The 20,947-nt window shown below is 39.5% G+C and overlaps 1 protein-coding gene and 1 long non-coding RNA gene across 2 annotated transcripts; one reads left to right on the top strand and one right to left on the bottom strand.

Moving 5' to 3' along the window:
- Positions 1 to 1,843: 1,843 nt before the first annotated feature.
- arhgap31 (Rho GTPase activating protein 31) lies at positions 1,844 to 15,567 on the bottom strand. Its single transcript, XM_005472112.4, has 12 exons — positions 15,139 to 15,567; positions 11,527 to 11,629; positions 11,006 to 11,150; positions 9,759 to 9,841; positions 9,527 to 9,634; positions 9,284 to 9,420; positions 8,987 to 9,194; positions 8,772 to 8,893; positions 8,488 to 8,535; positions 7,647 to 8,279; positions 7,408 to 7,556; positions 1,844 to 7,145 (listed from the first exon to the last, which is right to left on the bottom strand). The coding sequence occupies exons 1-12, from the start codon at positions 15,236 to 15,238 to the stop codon at positions 5,148 to 5,150; spliced, it is 3,834 nt and encodes a 1,277-aa protein (XP_005472169.1). The 5' UTR covers positions 15,239 to 15,567; the 3' UTR covers positions 1,844 to 5,147.
- A 329-nt stretch (positions 15,568 to 15,896) lies between these two features.
- LOC112848034 (uncharacterized) lies at positions 15,897 to 16,942 on the top strand. Its single transcript, XR_003221911.1, has 2 exons — positions 15,897 to 16,607; positions 16,724 to 16,942. It is a non-coding gene; the product is annotated as an uncharacterized LOC112848034 (long non-coding RNA).
- The last annotated feature ends 4,005 nt before the right edge of the window (positions 16,943 to 20,947 follow it).

Here is a 20,947-nt window from a genome sequence, read left to right as displayed (position 1 = left end):
GGTGGTGGCCTATTTATTGTGTCTAGGTTAGAAAGAAGAAAAAATCAATTACAGAGTTTTCATGCGCTTTTGATGGTGTTAAAAAAGACTTGTGTGTCATTGCATTTTAAAGCATTCTGTCAGTTTCTGTTCCAGGTAGTAGCAGAATTGTTGCTGAGGTGCTGCTGCAGTACGTAGACCTTATGCTGTTACTGTGTGGGCATGCAGAAGGAAAACTTTTTTTTTAATTAAAAAAAGGGTCAGGAGAGAGTACAAGCGGTTGTCTTTCCCCTAAAGACGCACAAACACGCGCAAAGTACACGCACTAAAAACACTCTGGAACCAAAGTGACAGACAACCCGAGTGATTCTCTCGGCTGACAGATAAAGGACACCACACATCTACCTTCTCCATCGCCTTGTATGCCAAGCAGCTGAAACACTTTCACGTGCCTGGAGTGCACACTTTCTCCGTTTTCAGCGCGTTTGTCTGTTTGTTTGTTCCGCAGCTGGGTGGCTTGCGCGGATGTGCACTGTGAAGCAGGAGCGTCACCTGGTGGCAAAGCACAGAGCCAGGAGATTAAAATGGAAGCGTGTGTTCCACCAGGCTTACAGAGTTTTGACATGAAAAATCTCGGGGGGCCCCCTTACAGGAATACTTCTTATTCAGGCAGCAGCAGCGGTCAGCTCTGTTATTCTCCTTTCAGGGAGCTGCTTTGAAAAGGAGAGGAAAACAGAGAATTTCTGTTCAACCAACTTGTGAAGATGTGAAGATACATTTTTTAAGTAGGGGAGAAAAACAGTCAGGTGCGCACTCTTTAAAAACCTATTAAACTGTATTTAGCCTGCATGTACCTTTCAAAGTGAAAGAAAAGCAATGGTGTAAATATTAAAAAGGTGAAAGAATTGGAAATATTAAAGAAAAACAAGTATTTCAGAGGAAAATTGAAAACCCTGCTTTGTTTTTCGTAAATGCGCTTTAGCTGGCAAAGCACAAAAACCAGGAGCTTGACTATCTAACCTTTTTTCAGTCATGCAGATGCAGCCACAGACTTCACTTTTCCTTTCTCTTACTGTAAAGTAGAAGATGAAGTTATCACCAAAAAGTTACAAAGTTGAAGATAAAGCGTTTGTTTCAATATTTAAAGCGAACTTGGTGTACTGATCCTTTGTGCCATGTCAAAGTGGTGAAAAGGAGTGTTATGCAAAATATGTGCAGCACTCATGACTTTTACCAAAATCTCAGACTTGAATCAGCTGTGTATGGGTGGGCCTTGTTACAGTCATCACTGAAAACTTTGATGATGAAATAAAATAAACAACAAGCATCTGAACATGTTTGGTGGGTTTTTGTGGAGTCTGTGAAGTTCTGAAATGAAAACAGAATTTGCTGGCTGAATTTGGGCTGTTGTTGCAGCCACTGGGTCAGGGGACATTTTACTGGATGAGAAAAGAACAGACTTTTATTAGATATCAGCAAATTCTTGAAGCGAAACACTACAGAGTCTGTAAAAAAAGAGAAAACACCAAAGACAGAAAGGGGATCATTTCCAAATGTTTACCAATATAAAACAGCAGTGGTCAAAGATCACAGCGCTAGAAGCCTTTTGAAATAACAAAGAAGAGCCGAAAGACTTGAAAGATGTGATTCTCAGGGGAATTTCGACTAAGAATCTTTGGAACACAAACTTTTTCTTTGGAAGATATAGCCAGATGAAAAGTTTTATTCCTTAAAATATACCAAAACACTTCATGCTGTCAAAGTGGAAACGTCAGTAAACTAATAATTAACAAATAATTAAACTCTAGCTCTGAAGTGGTGAGCTGGACATGCCGTGTTTTAATAACAGTCATTGACACGCTGATTTATGTGATTTTTTTTGGGAACATTTTATTTTCATAGCTTTTTGTTGTAACAAAACTCATCTTATGTACATTACTTCAGGCGCCATAATCAGATAATTGAGGCAAAGCTCATCTCAAAGCCCCCCCCCATTACACACAATTCAATCAATAATTTTCAGTATCAACAAGTATACATGAGTTACAAAGTAATTAAACACTATGACACTAATCACACATCCAGGCTGTCCAAACTACAGTATAAAAACACTGCAACCTTTAATTACATGAAGGACATCTTAAATACAATTTAACATACAAAGTGATTAAAAAAAAAATTCTTCTTTTTTTTGGGCTTTTCACTCAAAAATAGCAGAAAATGTAAAACGGAGATGGTGTTGTTCGACTTTTACACAAAGCACCATTAAGATCCAAGCACAGTGAATACAGTCAGCACGCACAAACTCAAGCTCCAGTTTACTGTCTGACGAGCAGCGCCGATCACATCATCAGATGACCAAATAAAACCCTCTCATTAAATCCAAAGTGAAATCCATTCAATCATATTACAGAAAAAAGTGACACATGAATTAAAGCTCTTAATTCATGTGCTGATATATTTACTTTGGAAATAGAAATTTCCTTTTAAATACTTCTTTTAAAAAAAACAAACAGCCACCAGCTCTTCACTGAGCCTGTCGTTGCATGTGTAATATACAGTATCAGGTTTACGTAAAGTCACGTGAAACTTCATAAAGGAATAAATAAAGTCATTTTCCTGTAAAGGATCAGGCTTGAGATTGTTAAACTGTTTGCCAGCTCCCTCCACTGACCACCATTATAAACGACCTGTATTCAGGCTATTGAGAACAAACTAGGTTGACACGAGTATGTAAAGAGCTCATAACCTCACGTGGTGTCATCACATCACTCATGAGTTTGGGACAGGTTTCTTTCCAGTGTCTGTATTCTGACATTTTTAGAAATGAGTGTACCAGAATCCAGACAGAGCTCCTGCAGACTCAGCTCTCTCCATAACAAATGACTAACCATCAGTGGTTAGTCACTGCAACCCGTGGAGCTTGCTTTCAGACCACATAGAGGAGCAGAAATTGTAAAGGTATGCTCCTCTACCGTGAGACGAGTTTTCTTCAGCCTTCAGCACAATTGCCTTAGAGTTAAATCAGCAAACTATTTGAACAATTTGGCCTCAATAAAAATCTTCTGGGCTGGATTCTTGACTTGTAAATTGACAGGATGCAGCTAACGGATAACTGAAATGTGCATATTATTATCTCACTGTTACTGTTTATCCCATGCACAAACATGTGACAGGGCGGGTATGAACACAGGACTATTTAAAGTATCCAGATGACTCTGCTGTTGTTGGTTGGCTCCAGGATAATGAGACCGATCACAAGCTGGTACATTGATGATTTCATTAAATCTATTATTTTTTAAAAATTGAAGATAAATACTATGATCCATGATTTTAGAAAATGTACTCATACACAGATGTTTACATCCATTTAAATCCTGAAAAATGAAATGATACTAAAATATTCAAACTTATGGAAAAAAAGAGTATTTATTGACTTAATTTTAAAAAATTAAATATAATTTTGCATATATGAGCTCTCATTTGCTTTAATTTGCTTTTTTTGTATTGTGCAATGTATTTTTTTCAAATTTTACAATTCCCCAAAACTCATGAATCAAATATCCATTCACTAGGGGTTAAGAGGGAATATCTTCAGTTTCATAGATTTCTTGGAATAATTATTGATTTAAAGCTGATCTTAATAAACTGTGTAAAAAAAATCATACTCCATCACGTGTCATATTTGCACATTGATAAAGCCACGATGAGTTTATGGTATCATGCTTTTATTGAGGCTGCTTCGCCCTTTTCCTCAGTGCCATTTTTATCTATAAAGAACAGAAACTCACTGAATCAAATGGTCTAACGGGCTGACGGGTGAGCCACGTCTGCAGCCACGTCTGCAGCCACGCTTTCCATCGTGAGTTTCAGTTTTGTCCTTCTGGACAAAGGCTCCGAGTCCCAAGGTGCAGAACAACACGGTTAAAAAAACACAGCTTTGTTCCTGCAGCGATAACTCATTTACTCAAATCATAGTATAGGTATTTTAAAATCCTACATGCTGCTGTGTGGATCCTCTAGTTTATTATTTATGTCTTCATTATGGTGCATTGTGCTTATCTGCTGTCCATGTATTTCTTTAAATATGCTTGTGAGGATGGATTACCTACTTACTGCATACCAAACCTTCCTAACCCGACCATTTGGAATTAACTAAGTGTGGCTAACTTGAATATTTCCATATCTTTAAACTTCTCCATACTTCTACATTACTGAACTACATTTCTGTTATATCAGACAGATACAGCTACTAACCCTTTTACACACAAATACATCTACTAATCAGTGCAACAGATCTTCTCTTCTTTTTCTTTCCTACTTCATTAATCATCTCCAGACCCCTCAGGTTTCACTTCTAACTGTGGTAGTAAAATGTGGTTTAGACACTGCTACACCAAATAACTTCATACAAAATAAAAAAAAATCACTCGCAGGGACATTTTTTCAGAGGACTTTGAAGTCGTGTCGTCTGTGTTGCTGGTAACATTTTACTTCCGTGTATAACTTGGATGTTGAAGCTGTGTATGGTTAAAATGGTACTTCAAGCCTCTGGATAAACAGCCAGTTTTTCAACCCTGAGTTAAGATTTTGTTTTCCTTTTTTTTACGATTTAAAAGGTCAATAGTGATTTTTCATTCATCAAACAATATTTAGCACAGCTCAGTATTTCTTCTATGACAAAAGCTGCCCAGCAGCCAGTTTGCAAGTTTAAAAAAATGTCGTTTTAATAGCAAAAAGATGTTTTTAATAATTTCCAGTCTGGCAGTGATTCTCTTTGACAGGGTAGGATTTAAATCTCAAATATATCATAACGGCCTTGGGAATGAGACAGAATGTCTGTTATCCTAAAATGAATTTTAAATAAATTTCCTAAATGAGCTAAAAACAAATAGATGACAGCAAATCAATCTCTAACACAATAGAGACCAAAATAATAGACTAATGGAGACTTTAAAAAAACACTGGTTGCAGATGTCACTCAAGGATAAATGGCACTCAGGCACATCATGGCTTCCTTTTCCTCTTTCCCACTTACTTCCTGTTTTTAAACCGCCTTTCAAGGAATGTGTGAGTCATACAATTTACAACGGGTTATCATATCATCTTCCTTAGGATCTTGATGTATTGCATCTATTTACATACATGGTCAGTGAGTGGATTTCCAGTCACTCAATCTGCCTGTGGCTCCTGCTGTCAAATATCATCGACCTTCTCTGTGGCTGGTAGAAGCAGCTGGTTGACGTTTCCAGTCTCTGTCCGCTTTTTGGGATAGTCATTTTATTCTGAAGAGCGATCCCCTCTGTTGTCCTGAAATTTTCAGCCATCTCTTTAGAAAAGACATTCGCTGCTGACGCGTCATTCAGGCTCTTGATGGGGGAAAGGAGCTTGCCGTCATCCCCCGACGTTGGATAGTCCATGATGGGAAAAGGAGGGCTGAGCAGGATAAGACTTTGAGGTCTCTGTCTGTTCCTAAAGGACGGTCTTTGTAAGAGGTTCCCTCTGCTGGGTCTGGGACAATCCACAAACACTTCCAGGCTAGGTGTGTGTCTTCTGGTTATCACAGGCAGTTCTGGAGTGGATGAGATCTTCAAATCGGCAGATTTCTCAACACTTGGCTGTTTTTGGAGTATGGGGGCCGGCTCTTTATTCTCCAGCTCCTCCTTTAGGTCTGACACGCTCGGAGGAGGTGCGGCATTGCTTTTCTCTGCGCTCACTTTAGGATTCTCCTTTTCTTGTTCCTTCACTCTGTCAAATTCATTCTCGGGTCTGCAGTGAGGTATCTGGCTGTACTGCACCTTTGGGGGGATGACAGGGACAGCTTTGGCCTGGCATGTTTTTATCATGAAGGCTGTCCGCACAGAAGACACGCTGACCGGGGCTGAGTTTCGCCGGAGAGGCGCCTGCCGATCGTTCAGAAACAGCTCCAACTCTGAGGGCAGCCCGTTGTTCACAGCTCCAGATGAGGCCATTAGCCCCCTCTGACAGGAGGAAAACTCTGATGAAGTACGGTTTTGCTGATTAGAGATGTCTCTGATATATCTATGTCCCAGATCCAAGTTAAGCGAACAGGGCCTGTGTTTAGAAAAGCATTTCTCCTCTCTTTTCTCTGAAGCTGCTGCCTCATACGACATTTGTCTATTAAACCTCTGAGATGACGCTGTGTTCTTCGATTTTGTTGTGCTGCACTTTCCCGTTTGAGGTTGTGTTGTGCTATTGCTGTTCAAGCTCGACCGTGTAGGCGCTGAAGGCACGTACATCCATGTTGTTTCTGGTTTGCTGTTTGTAGTCTGAAGAAGGCTTCCTGGACAGCATTCGGTGCTCCTGAAGAACTTGTTGTTATCAGCTTGAGGAGATGAGCTCTTCTCCACCTCTAAGCTCAAAGTTTCCCCGTGTGAGCTGAAGGGTGACAGGTGGTTAAATAAGTGCTCCACATCAGGTGAGTGGAGTGGGCTTGTAACCCACTGCTTAGTGGAGCTAATATCCTCCCAGGGCTCCACCAGGTCCAGCTCCTCTGAAGTCCCTCCTTCATCATCGTCGAGGTTTGGCAGCTCCAGTGTGTTACGTTTCTCCTCCAAACACACTGAAAGCCTCTGAGGGATCTCCAACTCAGGAATCACAATTTTCTTTGCTCCATCACTGAAGACATTTTGGTTCTCCTGAGGAATTTCGTGTTTGTGAGATTTCCTGTCTATATTATCTGCAACCACAAGAACATCCTCAACTCTTAAATGATTTACGACTTGCTCTGAACTGGCTTCCTTCGGACAAAGCTGGCTCTGCTCGGTGTAAACTGAGTCATCTTTGTTTAAGGGTGGGATTTTAAGATTCAGTTTCTTCTCTTTCTCATCCATCGTGTCAGTAGGCGGTGCATTTTTGTGAAGAGACAGTAAGATGTCTGATTCTGAAGGCTGCTTCTTTGCGGAGACTTCACAATCACTCCGAGAGGTATTTGAAGACTGCTCTCTACATAGCAAAGACAGAGATGGAGAGCTGCGGCTGCGCTTCGCCTTAACATCCATTGTCAACTTAGTGTTCACACAAGTGCTTGTTGAGACGTCAACTTGTTTAACATTCTCATCCAGCAGGTCAAATTCGGGTTCAGTTATTTTCAGTTCCTGGTTTAGGTCAGACCACAGGTCTTTGCCAGTAGAAGATCTCTTATCCTGAGAAGTTATAAGGGATAAGCAAGCAAAGATTAGCAAAGAGTAACAAATTACAGCAAAGCAGTGTTATTGGGTCTGGTTAGTTACTTTTGTACACGTTGCATGAATCGGGGCTAAACCTGAGTAAATAATGTGAGGCAAAATACTAATAATGCAAGCAAATAAAGTACTTATTCTTTAAAAAATTAATTTCACAAATTATTATGGAGTGTTAAACCTGAACTATAATAAAAGATAACATCTGTAATCGGAGATTATTTACCAGTTGCTTCTCTGTGGGCAGGTTGTGCAGTTCTTTCCCAGAAGATGGCGCTGCATCTTTGTCTTCTCTTGTATTTGCAAGGGACTGCAATTCCAGTTGAGAAATATTCCTCTCTCCTTGACCGTCTTGGACCATTTCTTTCCTTATATCTGAATAAAACATGTTTTTTGTTTTCATTGCAACCGGTTACACAAGTATGACTTTAGATGTGAGCAACAAAAAAAGGAAGATGGCCTTACCTTGTGACGATACCCTGGACGTCACCTCCTCTACGTTATTCTTCTCTGCTCTTTCCTGCCTCTTCCGTTCCAGTTGGGGGAAAGTGTTGCTCTTTCCACTGTTGCCGCTCTGCTCTGAAGTCTCTTTGCAGGGTTTCAGAGTAGCTGCCTTTTCTTTGCCGTGCCCTCTGCATGGGGTGCTGTTAGAGCTGATAACGGCTGACACACGCAGAGGTACAGACACAGCAAAAGGCTCAGATATGTTGACGGCTCTGCGCTGATGCCTCGGCGAAGACTCCAGTGGGAAGAAACTTCCTGGAAAGGAGGGTCGGGAGGAGCTGTTGTGCGAGGAGGCTGAGTACAACATCCTCCTGTTTTTTGGGGAGGTGGGCTTGTAGCCACTGAGGTCGTCACCTTTAAACACCTTGAGCTGCTCTGGCAGGTTTTTCTGAGGGGGCTCAGACCCCTTCTGGTTCTCGCTGACATTCCAGCCACCCGTTGCCCCCCCAGTGTTCTTCCCTTTAAACTCCCAGTTTTGATCATGTTCGCTGATGTCACAGAGCGAGTCGGATCCCAGCGTTCTGGATTTTACATCCGGAATGAAAATACTGCCTGGTCCACCAGCTGGACTATTGCTTCCTGTTCTGTCATCATCTGCAATTCAAAGTCCAAAAGTGATAAATATTAGTATAAGAAAATGTCGTGCCCTTTTACACACACGATTTCTGAGAACTACAGCATATGCAATGGTACTCTATTATAACGAGGCAAAGAGAAAGTCTTTTGCTAAATTAAAACACCCAAAATTTATGCAGTTTGTTTCAGTTCCATGCAAATAGTTACAACAAGGTTTAAGCCCCACCTGTGTACAAGGACTCCATGCTCCTGGATGGACGGAGAGCAGCTTTTTCTGTAAAAAAACAAAAAAGAAATATTAAATTAACACTAACTAACATGGGCTGGATATTGGCTTTAAGGCCTGCATAATTTTGAAACATCATTAAAGAAGGTCAAAGGTAAAGGTAAATCATTTTGTCCAACTGTTTCTAACTTGCTTGGCTGTTCATGTTGCCCGGTCTCAGAGTGGTGGGGACGTATATTTAGCTATTTTTCCTTTAAATAGTTCTCTCCTGTCGGAATCTTTACCTGTCATTCCCTGCGCTCTTATGAGCACACTGCCATTCCGGCTGAGTTTTCCCTTTGGGTCCAAAGACCTTCCGATGTTAAAGATAGACTTCCACTTCTTCGATTTCCCAGAAAACTTTCTCCTGACAAACGAAGAGAGAAGATTAAGCTCAGTGGCATCTGTCACATGTCACAGCATCACAGCACTTTAAACACAGGCTGAGCCCAGATCTTACTTGTTGTCTGATATGTCTATGACGGTGTGATAGAGAGTAGCCGTGCTTGTATCAGGCAAACTGTTCTCTCGTTGGCGTTCTTTATGGAGAGGGTGGTCTGGACTTAAGGAGCGAGCCTGAGCTTCTTCCAGACTCATCAGTTTCATTGGCCCACACTGGCCACTGATGGGGAGCGTGGCGTACTTTTCCCCACACTTCAATATTGGCCCTGGAGAAATATAAAATGTTGTTTTTTGTGCTGGTAACTGAGAAAATGCTTCAGCTCAACATTTCTCCTCAGCAAAAGAAGTGTCATACCTTCCTTGACTTTAATTTGTTCACTGCTGAAGATCTGATCTGCGTGGTTTAAAATAAACTCAACCACCGACTGTTGTATCCGCACCTCCTGGAAAGCCATGTCTCCATTACCAGATGAAGCCTCAATGTCTTTAGATCTAAAAAAAACAAAGGAAATACACAAATAAGTGGTGAAACCCAACAGTAAAAACTTGCATTGACACTGGATGGCGTATAATGTGTCTCAAACACATCTAAACTCACCTCAGCAGATTTGGAGCCCACACCAAAGCCAGGTTACGTGTATGCATGTTTGTTTGGGTGCTCAGCGTAGCGAGGTGGGACAAGTGCTTTGCAAGGTACTCCAGAGTCCTAAGGATAGGTGAGAAAAAATGTGTTTTCACACTTATTTCAACATGATTAGTCGAACACAGTAAAGAGTTTGTCAGCAGGACGACTGTCACATTCATTAAAGTTTAAGAAGTTAAAGGTTCACCTGAAGTGAGCAGTCGGTAGTTCTTTGATGACCTTCTGAATGTGTAAAAGTCTCTCATGATCGTCCTGGACTGAGACCACTTCCTGCATGCGAACCACACAAAATAATTCATGTCAGCCTAATTTTTTAACTTTTAGATACATAAACGCCAGCATTGTTTTAAGTATATGTTAGAGGAAGTACATTAGAAGATTGTTTGAATTATAGAGTACCATTATATTAAAAAAATCTTAGCATTTTCTCTGCAGCTCTCTAATCATTAATCAGAGAAAACCTTAATATAGCTGCAGAACGACTTAGATTGCTCTGCACTAAAATAACACTGAACTTTATTTTTCTTTTTTTATCCTAGATTACGCGCGATATGATTAATGTTATAATTATCTGCAGGGTAAAAAAAAAATCTAGCTGTCAGGGCTGTTAGCCCTGTTAACAGACAGACATAGGTTGGATTGTTTGTGGTAAAACTAATGCAGTGGAGCTTCAAACAGCTGAGCTTTTGTAAGTTGCATTTAACTCAAACAGTCAAAGTACAAACAGTCCACCTAAAAATAATGTTTTATGCAAAGAAAGGAGCAACGTTTGCAATCTGAAAGCAATTTAGCACCAACTTTGTTCTTTTAAAGAAAACAATAAAGTTTTCTAAACTGTTCTTATGATGTTTTTAGTGCACCGTGCGAAGGGCAGATTTTCCTAAAACACTGGAGTCCTGCAGTTTTTCAGGAACCAGCGGCACGAAATGTATGAATGCCAAAGTATGCAAATGCCCCGTGAAAGCACACAGAACGCTGGGCAGAAAATATGATCCTGGTCTTAGAGTTTGATATTCCTCTTTCCTTCTTTCCTACTTTCTTGCCTGCATTTTATCCAGAAAATTCACAAAGGTTCGGAGCTAAAAATCTGAATTTATGAAGATGTGATTACACTTTAACTGTGTTTTTCTAACTTTGTTGTGCATCTGATTCAAATTTTTTGGAAGGGGTTATGGTTATGGTTGTCATTACTGTAAAATTACAGCTGTTATAAACATGAAAAAGTCTTTATGAATAGTGTCATTAGGTCAAAAAATACCATTTAAATGCAAATTAGCCAATATGAAGCTGATATCTGCTAATTGAACCCTTTTCTACAGGGTCTCTCGTGAGTGACATACGACCAGCTGAAGTTGCAGTCAAACCACTTCTGTGTCACACAGGATCCCCCCCCCCCCCCCATCACGGCAGCAGATGTGACTTGAATGTACTCACGGTGAATTTGCTGTAAAGCTCATATGTGAGCAGAGGATTGGGTAGCTCCCTGAAGTACAGCTTACATAAGGAACCCACACAGTGGATGTCCTGGAGGTACACTTCCTTTGTAAGGTCAGGGCACGCCTCAGAACAAAATTCCTGCCTACACACAAACACACACACAGACTTAGCTGAATGCTTGGATTGTTTAACACCCCTGCTAACTACGGTTGCAGAATGTAGCTGGTAAGATTTAAGTCTATTCAGTCGACTTGTGTTATTTGTGGGGGAAAAAATCAGCAACAAAGACGTTAAAAAAGCAAAAAAGATCTAAGGAAACACTTAACACATAATGCAGATGATTTATGTGTGTTGTTTCTTTCAAGAAGGATACATACACCAGTAACTGTTCAGAGAAGCCGCATATAAGCAGAAGCGATAGATACAGACCATCAGGATTAGGCTAAGATTTGAAATCATAACTCTTAGCATGTCATGTCTAATTGGTGCAAACCTTCAAAAAAGCATGGTAGGATTACCTGAGACGCTGGATATTTGAGGTAACCCCCGACAGTCTGTAGATCCCGTCCACAATCCCATGCTTCTCAATAAACTCTGCACATTTCTTCAGGACCTGAGGAACTTCATTAAAGAAACAATGTTAATCGTAGAGAAACCTGAACAATTATATTTCATCGTGTTTCACCTTTGTTTTTTACACATATCCACATTGCATTACTCTTAAAAGCAAGGGGAGGAAATTGCTGTACGTTGAACTTCTCAGCAGTAACAATGCATATAAGGTCGACTTCATGGTATGTGGTTTGTTCCACTATGACTGTTTTCGACTCCTTGGGGCTGGTGATTGTAGGTGGACAGGAAGTTAAAAATGGTTTGTTTGTTTCAGAGGAAAGTTGACACACCCAGTCCTTGTAGCTGGGATTACTTACGACATTTCCTCTAATAGAAAACGGCTTTTGAAATGTTACCACTGACCTGCGCAGCTTTCTAAACGAAGGCACATCACCTTCTGAACACAACTGTGTCTTGCGCCACTATTTTAAAACCCTATGAGAATGGACTGCAATTTTCCAGAGTTTGTTGAACCATTCGATCCGATCGCAGCTTCCCTTTAACTAATTATGAAAATAACGATTGACTGCGAGTCACTTCCTGGGTCACCTTACTCTTGCTTTGACAAACTTCTGAATGACAGAAATCACTTCCAACATTAAATCAGATTCATCATCTTCTGAGTTTCCCACAGATCAGCAAACTGCTGTCATTAATTATTATCGTTAATTACCTGTGTATTAATGAAGGTTTAAAGGTTTAAAGAATGTATTTGACATGTTTAGTTGTGTTATTTATGCATGAAAGAATATAATTAAGGCATTATTATTTTAAATGAGTATTTAAGGTTTCTATACTGACTTACAAGTCTTAAAAGTATATTGCTACGTATGACCGAGTGTCAGTCCCCGACTTATTCCATTTGTAGTTATGTTGGCTGTACACTGTTGTAAACGTTTGCTGATATTAGCCTTTCAGAAAACCTATGATAGTGTCAGATGTTGAACTGTTTAACTGTGTCATGTCAGTTTCATCCTGGCTAAATAGTCAGTTAAAGTGTGACAGGAAACTGAAAGCAGTGTCTGAAATTAACTTTTTGACTTATTGCCAAAGGAACTGGTAGCTTGGAAAAAAGCCATGCATATTTTTCAACACCACAGTTCCTGAAGAATTGCTTTTTCATGGATACTTACATATACACGCTTGCCATTGCTGCAAAACTACGTTATTAGGCTGAATGCAAACTTAAAGAAGAGGCCATAATATACTTTATTAAAATATTGTGACGTTATTGTGTTATGTTGTAAAATAAACACACTGCCCCATAGAAGGGCAGACTTCTCTAGTCTCTATAAAGTTTAGTCTTTATACTTATCTTTATACTTATCATTAACTACTTCCATATAGCTAGGAGAAATTAATATTGAAAAAAAAAATGCATCTTAAACATAAACACAGGTCTCAGGAAGATAAAGGTTACATTCCAAATTAAAAGTCTACTTATATCTGTTGATTGGAAGGTGTTCTTTTAGGACTCTGACTGATAGGGGCTAAAACAGTAAAAAAAAAAAAAAAAAGAATACCATGTTTTGGTTTGCCTGACATAAAAGTATGAATATAAAACAAATTAAAAAGTTTTAATCAACATTTAGCTCTTTTAGATATTGAATTTTATGTAATGTTTCAATTTTTTCGTACAAAACGAATGATCTTGCAAACAAAACATAGACTGCGTCCTCAACAAAATGAATGCTTGACTATTACTTGCAGGAGTTAGTCTCTCATTCATCACCACAGACACCAACAATCTGCTATTTAAATTCTCCTCCTTCTGACTTAATTGGACTTTTAATAGCATGCTTGTGGTTAAATTCTGGACGATGAGGCACTCTGGAGTTTCCATTTTGTGCCTCCGCGTTTCCCGACTTAGAGATTTCTGCCTCTCGCAGAAGGACAAAATGCAATTTGATTTTCATCTGTTTTACAAAGAGGCCTCTGAAACAGGATTTGACAGCACGTGGCAACAAATCAATACACTTTACAAAGAACAGGTATTTGCATGTCTTGCTACTGTCATCTTAAATGTTTCATTTAACACTAAATGTGAGGCTCTTGTGTTGTTGGGCTCCACAAAACTCTACAAAAGTACCCCAGCTTTTCTTTTTGTTTGGTTTTGTAAGTAAATGTTACAGAAACAGTGTTGTACATGGACCCAAGTACTTTTTTAAGATGTTGGGCCAGTACTGTAAAATGAATGATTAATATAGCAATACTTTTAATACTCTTACAGCTTTTTTTGATGCTGTTATTTTACACAGGCAACATGAGAGGACATTTCCTAATGTGAAAAACTGAAAAAAACTTACTTCATTCAAGACAGGAAGTGTGTGTTTAAAATTTTCTTGGCACCAAATCAATATTTATTTATTAAATACTCTCACCATTTCTTTTATTTGATAGTTTTGGTTAAAGTTTAATCTTAAAATGCAAAAGTTGGGAGTATTTTTCTGTCAAGTACCATTTATTGTAGGTGTACAAGTGTGCTGAATGCATTATTGTCACTTGTGCACAATGCTGTGCTTGAGTTTTAGAGCAGTTTCAGCACTTAACCATACCAAGAAGAGCAATGCGGAAAACACTTACAAATGCATCAAAATACATAGGTTTTTGAGTCTTTACTCAACTTATCATCTACGTTGTGTTGCTGTGAGTTTGCCGGTTGCTCTCAGGGGTGTGCAGCTACTTTCATGGAGAGGCACTAAGAGTACAAAAGCCCAATATGTCTGCTGCTTCCATGACATAGGAGTACAACCTATACCTCCTCCCTCACTTCCTGTGTTGAATACCCCGCCTTGCAGTGTGTCCACTCTAACAGGTCATCTTTAAAGTTACCCTCTGCGTAGCTATTCATATCTGCACGTGGGAGGGGTTTTTCTTCACTCTTTTCATATTTAACATATGATGTCAAACCTCGCATATGACGGCCGTGATAAAAGAACGAGGGTGACATATACGGACAGGAAAAACCCCAGAAACCTAATGAAAACCCGGTTAGTTGAACACTTTGTTGAGCGAGTCAGGAAGTCTTTGTTTCTGGTCTGTTTTTCTTGGCTGGTTATTTTCTCACATAAGCAGGGAGCAGCAGTCCTAGCAAGTCTTTTGTCAGGCACAGAATTGCTCATAGGAACTATAGCCACCATAGGAAACTGACACAAAAATGTAAGAGCCACACCCAACGTCGCAAATGACCATTTAATTTAGCCAGTGGGTGAATGAATGACCTTACTAAATGTAAAATACTTGGATACATACAGTGTATATATGTAACCACTGAACAAAGACTGTGTTTGTTACATGGAGGAATGTTTTGTCTTTTTCTCATACAATTTTTTTTGTTTAAATAGCTACAACAACATAAGAAACGACTAGTAAAGCCTGTTACCCTCATTATCTTCATTAGCCTCTATCTGTATGGGAAGTACTAGTTAATAGGAATAGTCTGAGGTTTGGTAATAGTTCTGGTAAAGTAGAATTAGATTTCAAGGAAGCAATTTTTAAAAAGAAAGAAAAGAGTTTACCATCTTGTCCTGAATTCTGGAGATGTTCTATCAGGTCACAGCCGAACGCATTTTCACTTCCTTTCTTCTTGGTCTTCTGCTTCGTCCCTTTATTCTTCATGTGGATCCAGTTAGTAGTCCAGATGATTAAAGCAAAAGGTTCCTTGAGAGCGCACCGAATGATCCATAAGACCTCGAGAAAGTTCAGTTAGTAGATCAAAAAGCAGCCACATAGAAATCCCAGCGCACAGCTCCCAAAAAATCTGCATCCGCTCACATTCTGTCTGACCACACTGCTGGAAGAGGAGAGGAGAAGTGACGTCACTTTTTAAACTCGAAGTCCTTTAGAGTGTTGGCACTTCAACAGAAGACCAAACACAAAAAAGACACGGCGTGACTGTTGGTTCTCTAGGATGTGGCATTATCTCTGAAAGCTCTGCAGAAACTGCGTTAGGATCCGTGGGTTTCCTGTTGTTTTTTTTTTTTTAACCCCCAACCAGTCTCGCTCTGTTCCTTCTTTCTCCTCCTCTTTTCCTTCATTCCACACTGTCTCCTTTTCTTCACAGATTCTCTGTAGCTAAGGCGAACACGCGTCAAGAGGGGCAAGACCCCCCCATGAAGAATGGCCCTAGTTTTACACAGATTTCTCTATTTTCACAAATAAATACGTTCACGTAAACGTGCTGATTTGTGGCAGTGGTATGCCTGGGATTTTTTAAATGCTGAGACTATGCAAGGGGAGGGATGTGAAGTTAAGGGAGGGAGAACAGCTGACACTTGTGTTTCTCTCCTAGTTTAGTAATTACTCTCCTCTTCTCCTCATTTTTTTTTTCATGTGCCCAAAGTTGGAGCTAACGGGAAAACTTCTCTCTGCCTTCCTGAATGCTCCCAATGTATACAGTTTCCTGTGCAAGAGCCCGGGCTCGAAAACAAAAACAGACGGGTTCTGAAGGAAGAGGGAAGTGGGAGGTGACTGAAGTGAGGGCCTGAAGGGCACAGATGGGAAATGGGGGGAAATGGGGAGGGGTGGCGTGACGAGATGGACAACACATGGTTCTTGTTACTAACTGCTACATATGTAATCTTTGTCTTTTTCAGCCGGACTTCAGTTTCTATTCAAACAAATAATGAATTAATGGCTAAAATACACTGAGTCATGTTAGTTATAGAACGTAAATAATTTCTATGTAATATTTTCCATGTAATACAAACACAATTGCAGGGGGTCATTATGCCCAACTCCATAAATAGTGAGTCTATACATTCACCTGCCACAATATAAGGTACACCTTATATGTACTGGGTTGGGCCCTACTTTTGCCTTTAGAACTGCCTTAATTTTTCATGGAAACATTCCTCAGGAGACAGCATCACACAGTTATTGCTGATTTCTCAACATCCATGAGGTGAATCTCCTGCCTCTCTCCAGACATCAGAAGATGAGTACACTGGAGCCATAAAGGTATGGGCATGGTCAGCATAATACTCAGGTAGGCTGTGGCGTTTATGCTCAGTTGTTACTAAGAAGCCCATATTGTCCAAAGACCACTACACCACCGGCATCATTATGAACTCTAAATCCACGATTTCTTGTTTTCTTTTTCAGACTATTCTCTGTAACCCACAGAGGTGATCGTGTGGGACAAAATACCAGCTCAGCGATTTGTTCAACAACCATTCTATGTTCAAAATGACTGAAATCAGCTGCTACCCCATTCTGATGGTCGGTGTGAACTACAGCAAATCATCTTGACCATGACTACATGCCTTAATGCGTTGAGTCGCTGTGATATGATTATACCTAATAAAATGGCCAGTGAGTGTATTCTTGAGTGTTGTGGAACTCTGACAATTTAACAGGGAAAATTACAGACACCAAGACACATATTCCACAAATGAGGCTTGGAATTTTACCGCTGTGAAAAATTGAACTTTCCATGAAGTGACATTTTTTTTACATAATCGTTGATTCGCTCTGACAAACCACCGAGTGCAGTGATTTATTAACTGTAGACATTTATCGAATTAAAACCATTTACTCCTGCCAGAAAAACACGCATATGCAGACACCAAAGAGCATGTTAAACTAGCCTTACATAACCTGGAAAACTGATTTGGATTAAAAGCAACTTTTTCCTATACAGAAATAAAAAGCCAATCTATAGTGGCCACTGTCAGGCAGCAGGAACAAGCTGCAAACCAAACATTAAAAACATAAACATGTCATCACTTTTTAATGGTGAACCAGATAGGGAGTAATGCTGCCTTTTACACGTCTAGGAGATATGGAGTAACGTTAGCATTAATCTGGAGTTTTGTTTTTTGTCCACCCCATGACTTAAGCCTAATAAGCCTAATAATCATGCTTCTTTTAGCTGTGTCCTGGCCTCCTCCTGCTCCCTGGGGAAATATCTGGCTCCTTAGCTGTTAAATGCTCAGCTCTGTTTACCAGCTCATTGCTGACATTGTCTGCCTCCCGCCCAGTCGCTAACACGAGCAGTGTGAGTGAACCAAAGTAAAATAACAGGCCGGAAAACCAAAACAATGAGCTGACAGAAGCTCGAATTCTCAGTAGAGCAGAGAGAAAACGGCAGACTTGGGTGATGATTCTATGCGGATTCTTTACATACAAATAATCCTTTGTTTCTATAAAATATTAACCACCGCTTTTTACCACAGCTGTCAAAAATGCCAGTTTCCATATCTTTCTTTTTTTCCCTCTGACCACATTTTCTTAATCCATCCATCTGTTCTCCTCACTTCTACGTATTTATGAAAACAAGGAATCTTTTTCCCAGGATCTATTTGTTCTAAACGTGGCTGATACTGACATTCAGGCACAAACACACCTACACACACACACAAAATTCAGATTCAACTCATCTGACCTGCGTAACTGAACACTTTGAAACAACTGGAGCAAAAAGAGGAAACTTCCACGTACTTAAATGACTGTTCTGCTACAAATAGAGATGAGAACATCTGACAAAGGAGTTCTTACACATTGCATTTAAAAGCAAGAACAATGAGGTACACACTGTAGGTAGCTGTGGACCTTTTTTTAAATATCTGAACTGTGTGGTTTGTTGAGTAGATCACAGCTTGCAGAGTTGATATTTTTGTGTTTTGTGAATGTCACATGTGAGCTACATGACCAAGCTTGGCCTCAGCAAGACAAAGCTTTCATTCTGCACCATAGGAAGAGGAGATGACATCATGCTGTTCATACAAAGCCTCAGACATCCCGCTCTTTCTTTGCACTGGTTAATAATAAAAAAGTGTCTATGCTAAGAGACCATTTCATTGTGTGTGCGACTAATAAGGAGTTATTCTTGTCCTTACTTTGAGTCTTTTAGAACAAGTTCTCCATGTTCTCAGAGTGATGCAATGCCTGATCTGCAGCACAATTTGGCTCCAGCTAAATGTGGAAGAAGGGAAATGACACAACTAGGGAGAAAATGTTCTTTACATATAAAAAAAACTGTTGATTTCGCGTGAGGATATAAGGTTTTAAAGACAGACGATTGATATTTCAGCTGTATTTGATGCAACACAGGTGGCTATATTCTGGCTTTAGTGATTTGAATAGGGGTGAGGTGCTATGTCAATTTGATTAAACTATATCAACAGAGAGTTTAACTCTTTGTTTGCATAGCCTATTCATGCCAAACCTGAAAAGGCCATGTTTTCTAACTGAGCAGGAATATTAGAATCCTAGAAAATAAGATATAAGTTTACATTATTTGAACATCAAGAAAGATCATTTATTGTTTTTTCTTTTCTTTTCTTCTATTATTATGTTCCATGTCTGAGCTGATTGTCTTTGCACAGCCAAAATACTTAATCCTGTTATTATTATAATGAACTGAGGCCACTGTTGCCCCAGTTGTTTGGCAATAAATGCAATTTTCTTAAATACCTTGAGATGCCTTCTTTAAACTGGAAGTTGTGCTCTCCACGCCCCCCTCTGGTCAAATGTTTGCACTACAGCAAGTTGCACAGTGAGGTTGTGTTTCTTATGTAATGTACAGTTACAACAAATATGCATAGATATGTACAAAATCGAATGTGTCACAAACAGCTGGACGTTGCACATCTTTACTGAACACATTCAGTAATTGTTCACTGTGTAGGGCAGTGATTCTGGTAACTCACAGACCTCCTCTAGTAGCAATAACCTGCGTTTTTAATTAATTATGAACATTAAATGCCTCATAGTACTTTGACTTGACCGTTCCATTTTTCCTTCCTATGCACCAATTTTTTTTAACAAGTGCATAAGATCAGGGTCCTGTGGTAATCAGCCCAAACAAGGACATTTTGGTGTTTTGTGTTGATGTTCAGTGCACTTTTCCTCCAGATACAATGTTAGAAATCATTTCCAAAAAGCGAAACTTCCTTCTTATTTGTCATCTGAGATGAGCTGCAGATGAACACTTGCTTTTGGGAAATTGTTTTCCGCAGTTGTTTTTCCCGTTATCCTCAGGTTCAGCTTTTCATTTCTCTCAAATGTGCATGGCGTGCGCTTCATGAGATCTTTGCAGACTGTTGTTACTAAATAATTTAGAGCAGGCCTGAGTTCCCTTCATATGTACATAATTTGTCTTATTGTGAAACTGATAAACACTCTGCTCTCCAGACGTGCCTTTAAAGTCTTTTCCAGCTTTGTGCATATTTACAATGAGGGAAATAATTATTTGATCCCCTGGTGAATTTGTAAGTTTGCTCACTTACTTAATAAACAGTCCCTAATTTTGTGTTAGTTTAATTTTAATGGTGAGAGAAAGAGACCAAAACCAAATAAACCAAAAATCCAGAAAAATAAAACCAATAGAAGTTGTAACTTGGTCACCAGGTCTGCACACATCCCAGGAAGGATTTTGGTCTACTTCTCTTTACAGAAACTATAAATCCTTTAGTTTTCTTAGCTAAGCTTCAGCTTCCTCCACAGATTTTCTATGGGACTGAGGTCTGCAGACTGGCCTGGCCACTCCATGACCTCATGAGCTCTTTGGCCTTACCCATGAAGAATGAGTTCGGACTGGAAGAAACTGATTCTACAGAAAGCTGTGCTTTATAAACATAAGTTAAGTTGAGGTCAGGAGTATTGTGATTGTATTCTGTATGGCAATGTGGGGAAGCCATAATTTTAGCTAAGTTGTAGGGGATCAAATACTTATTTTACTCAATGACACGCAACCCAGAATCAGAATCTTTTAACGTCATTATGCAAAAAGCACAAAAAATTCTATGGAAGTTGTGCTTTATCAACCTTATATGCTTTCCCCGTCAAAGAAAGTAATCTAACTATTCTTAAACTTTTATTCCATGCACAAAAATCAAGAGTATCTAATAAGTACAACATAAAACTATAAATAAATGCATGCATGTTTGAGTAATTGTTGTTTGAAGAGGTTGGAGATACAGAGGTTAGTGACAGGGGGACAAACGAATGTTCATTTATATTTTATTTATTATTGTAACACATCTACTTTTTTCAATCTGTTTGTTTTAGCTTTTATTGTCCTGTACTGCCTTCCTGGAATAGGTGACGTGCTGGGTGGGATGTGTCGTTCTGGAAATCTTTTTGTAACCTTGTAATGTTTTTTTTCTGGATTTGATATTCTCGCTCTCTCTCTCTCTCTCTCTCTCTCTCCATTAAAATAGAAGTACCATTAAAAAAAGACTTTTTTTGTAAGTGAGTGAACAAATCAATTCAGCAGGAGATCAATTAATTATTTCCCACGCTGTAGTAATTTGTAAGTTATGATAAATGAATCAATTTTTCTTTTGGCTTTCCAGGCAGCCAGGGTTGTTTTTGTTGTTGTTT

Source organism: Oreochromis niloticus, linkage group LG10 (genome assembly GCF_001858045.2).
Source record: "Oreochromis niloticus isolate F11D_XX linkage group LG10, O_niloticus_UMD_NMBU, whole genome shotgun sequence".
Taxonomy (NCBI): domain Eukaryota; kingdom Metazoa; phylum Chordata; class Actinopteri; order Cichliformes; family Cichlidae; genus Oreochromis; species Oreochromis niloticus.
This window is presented reverse-complemented; position numbering and strand designations above follow the sequence as displayed.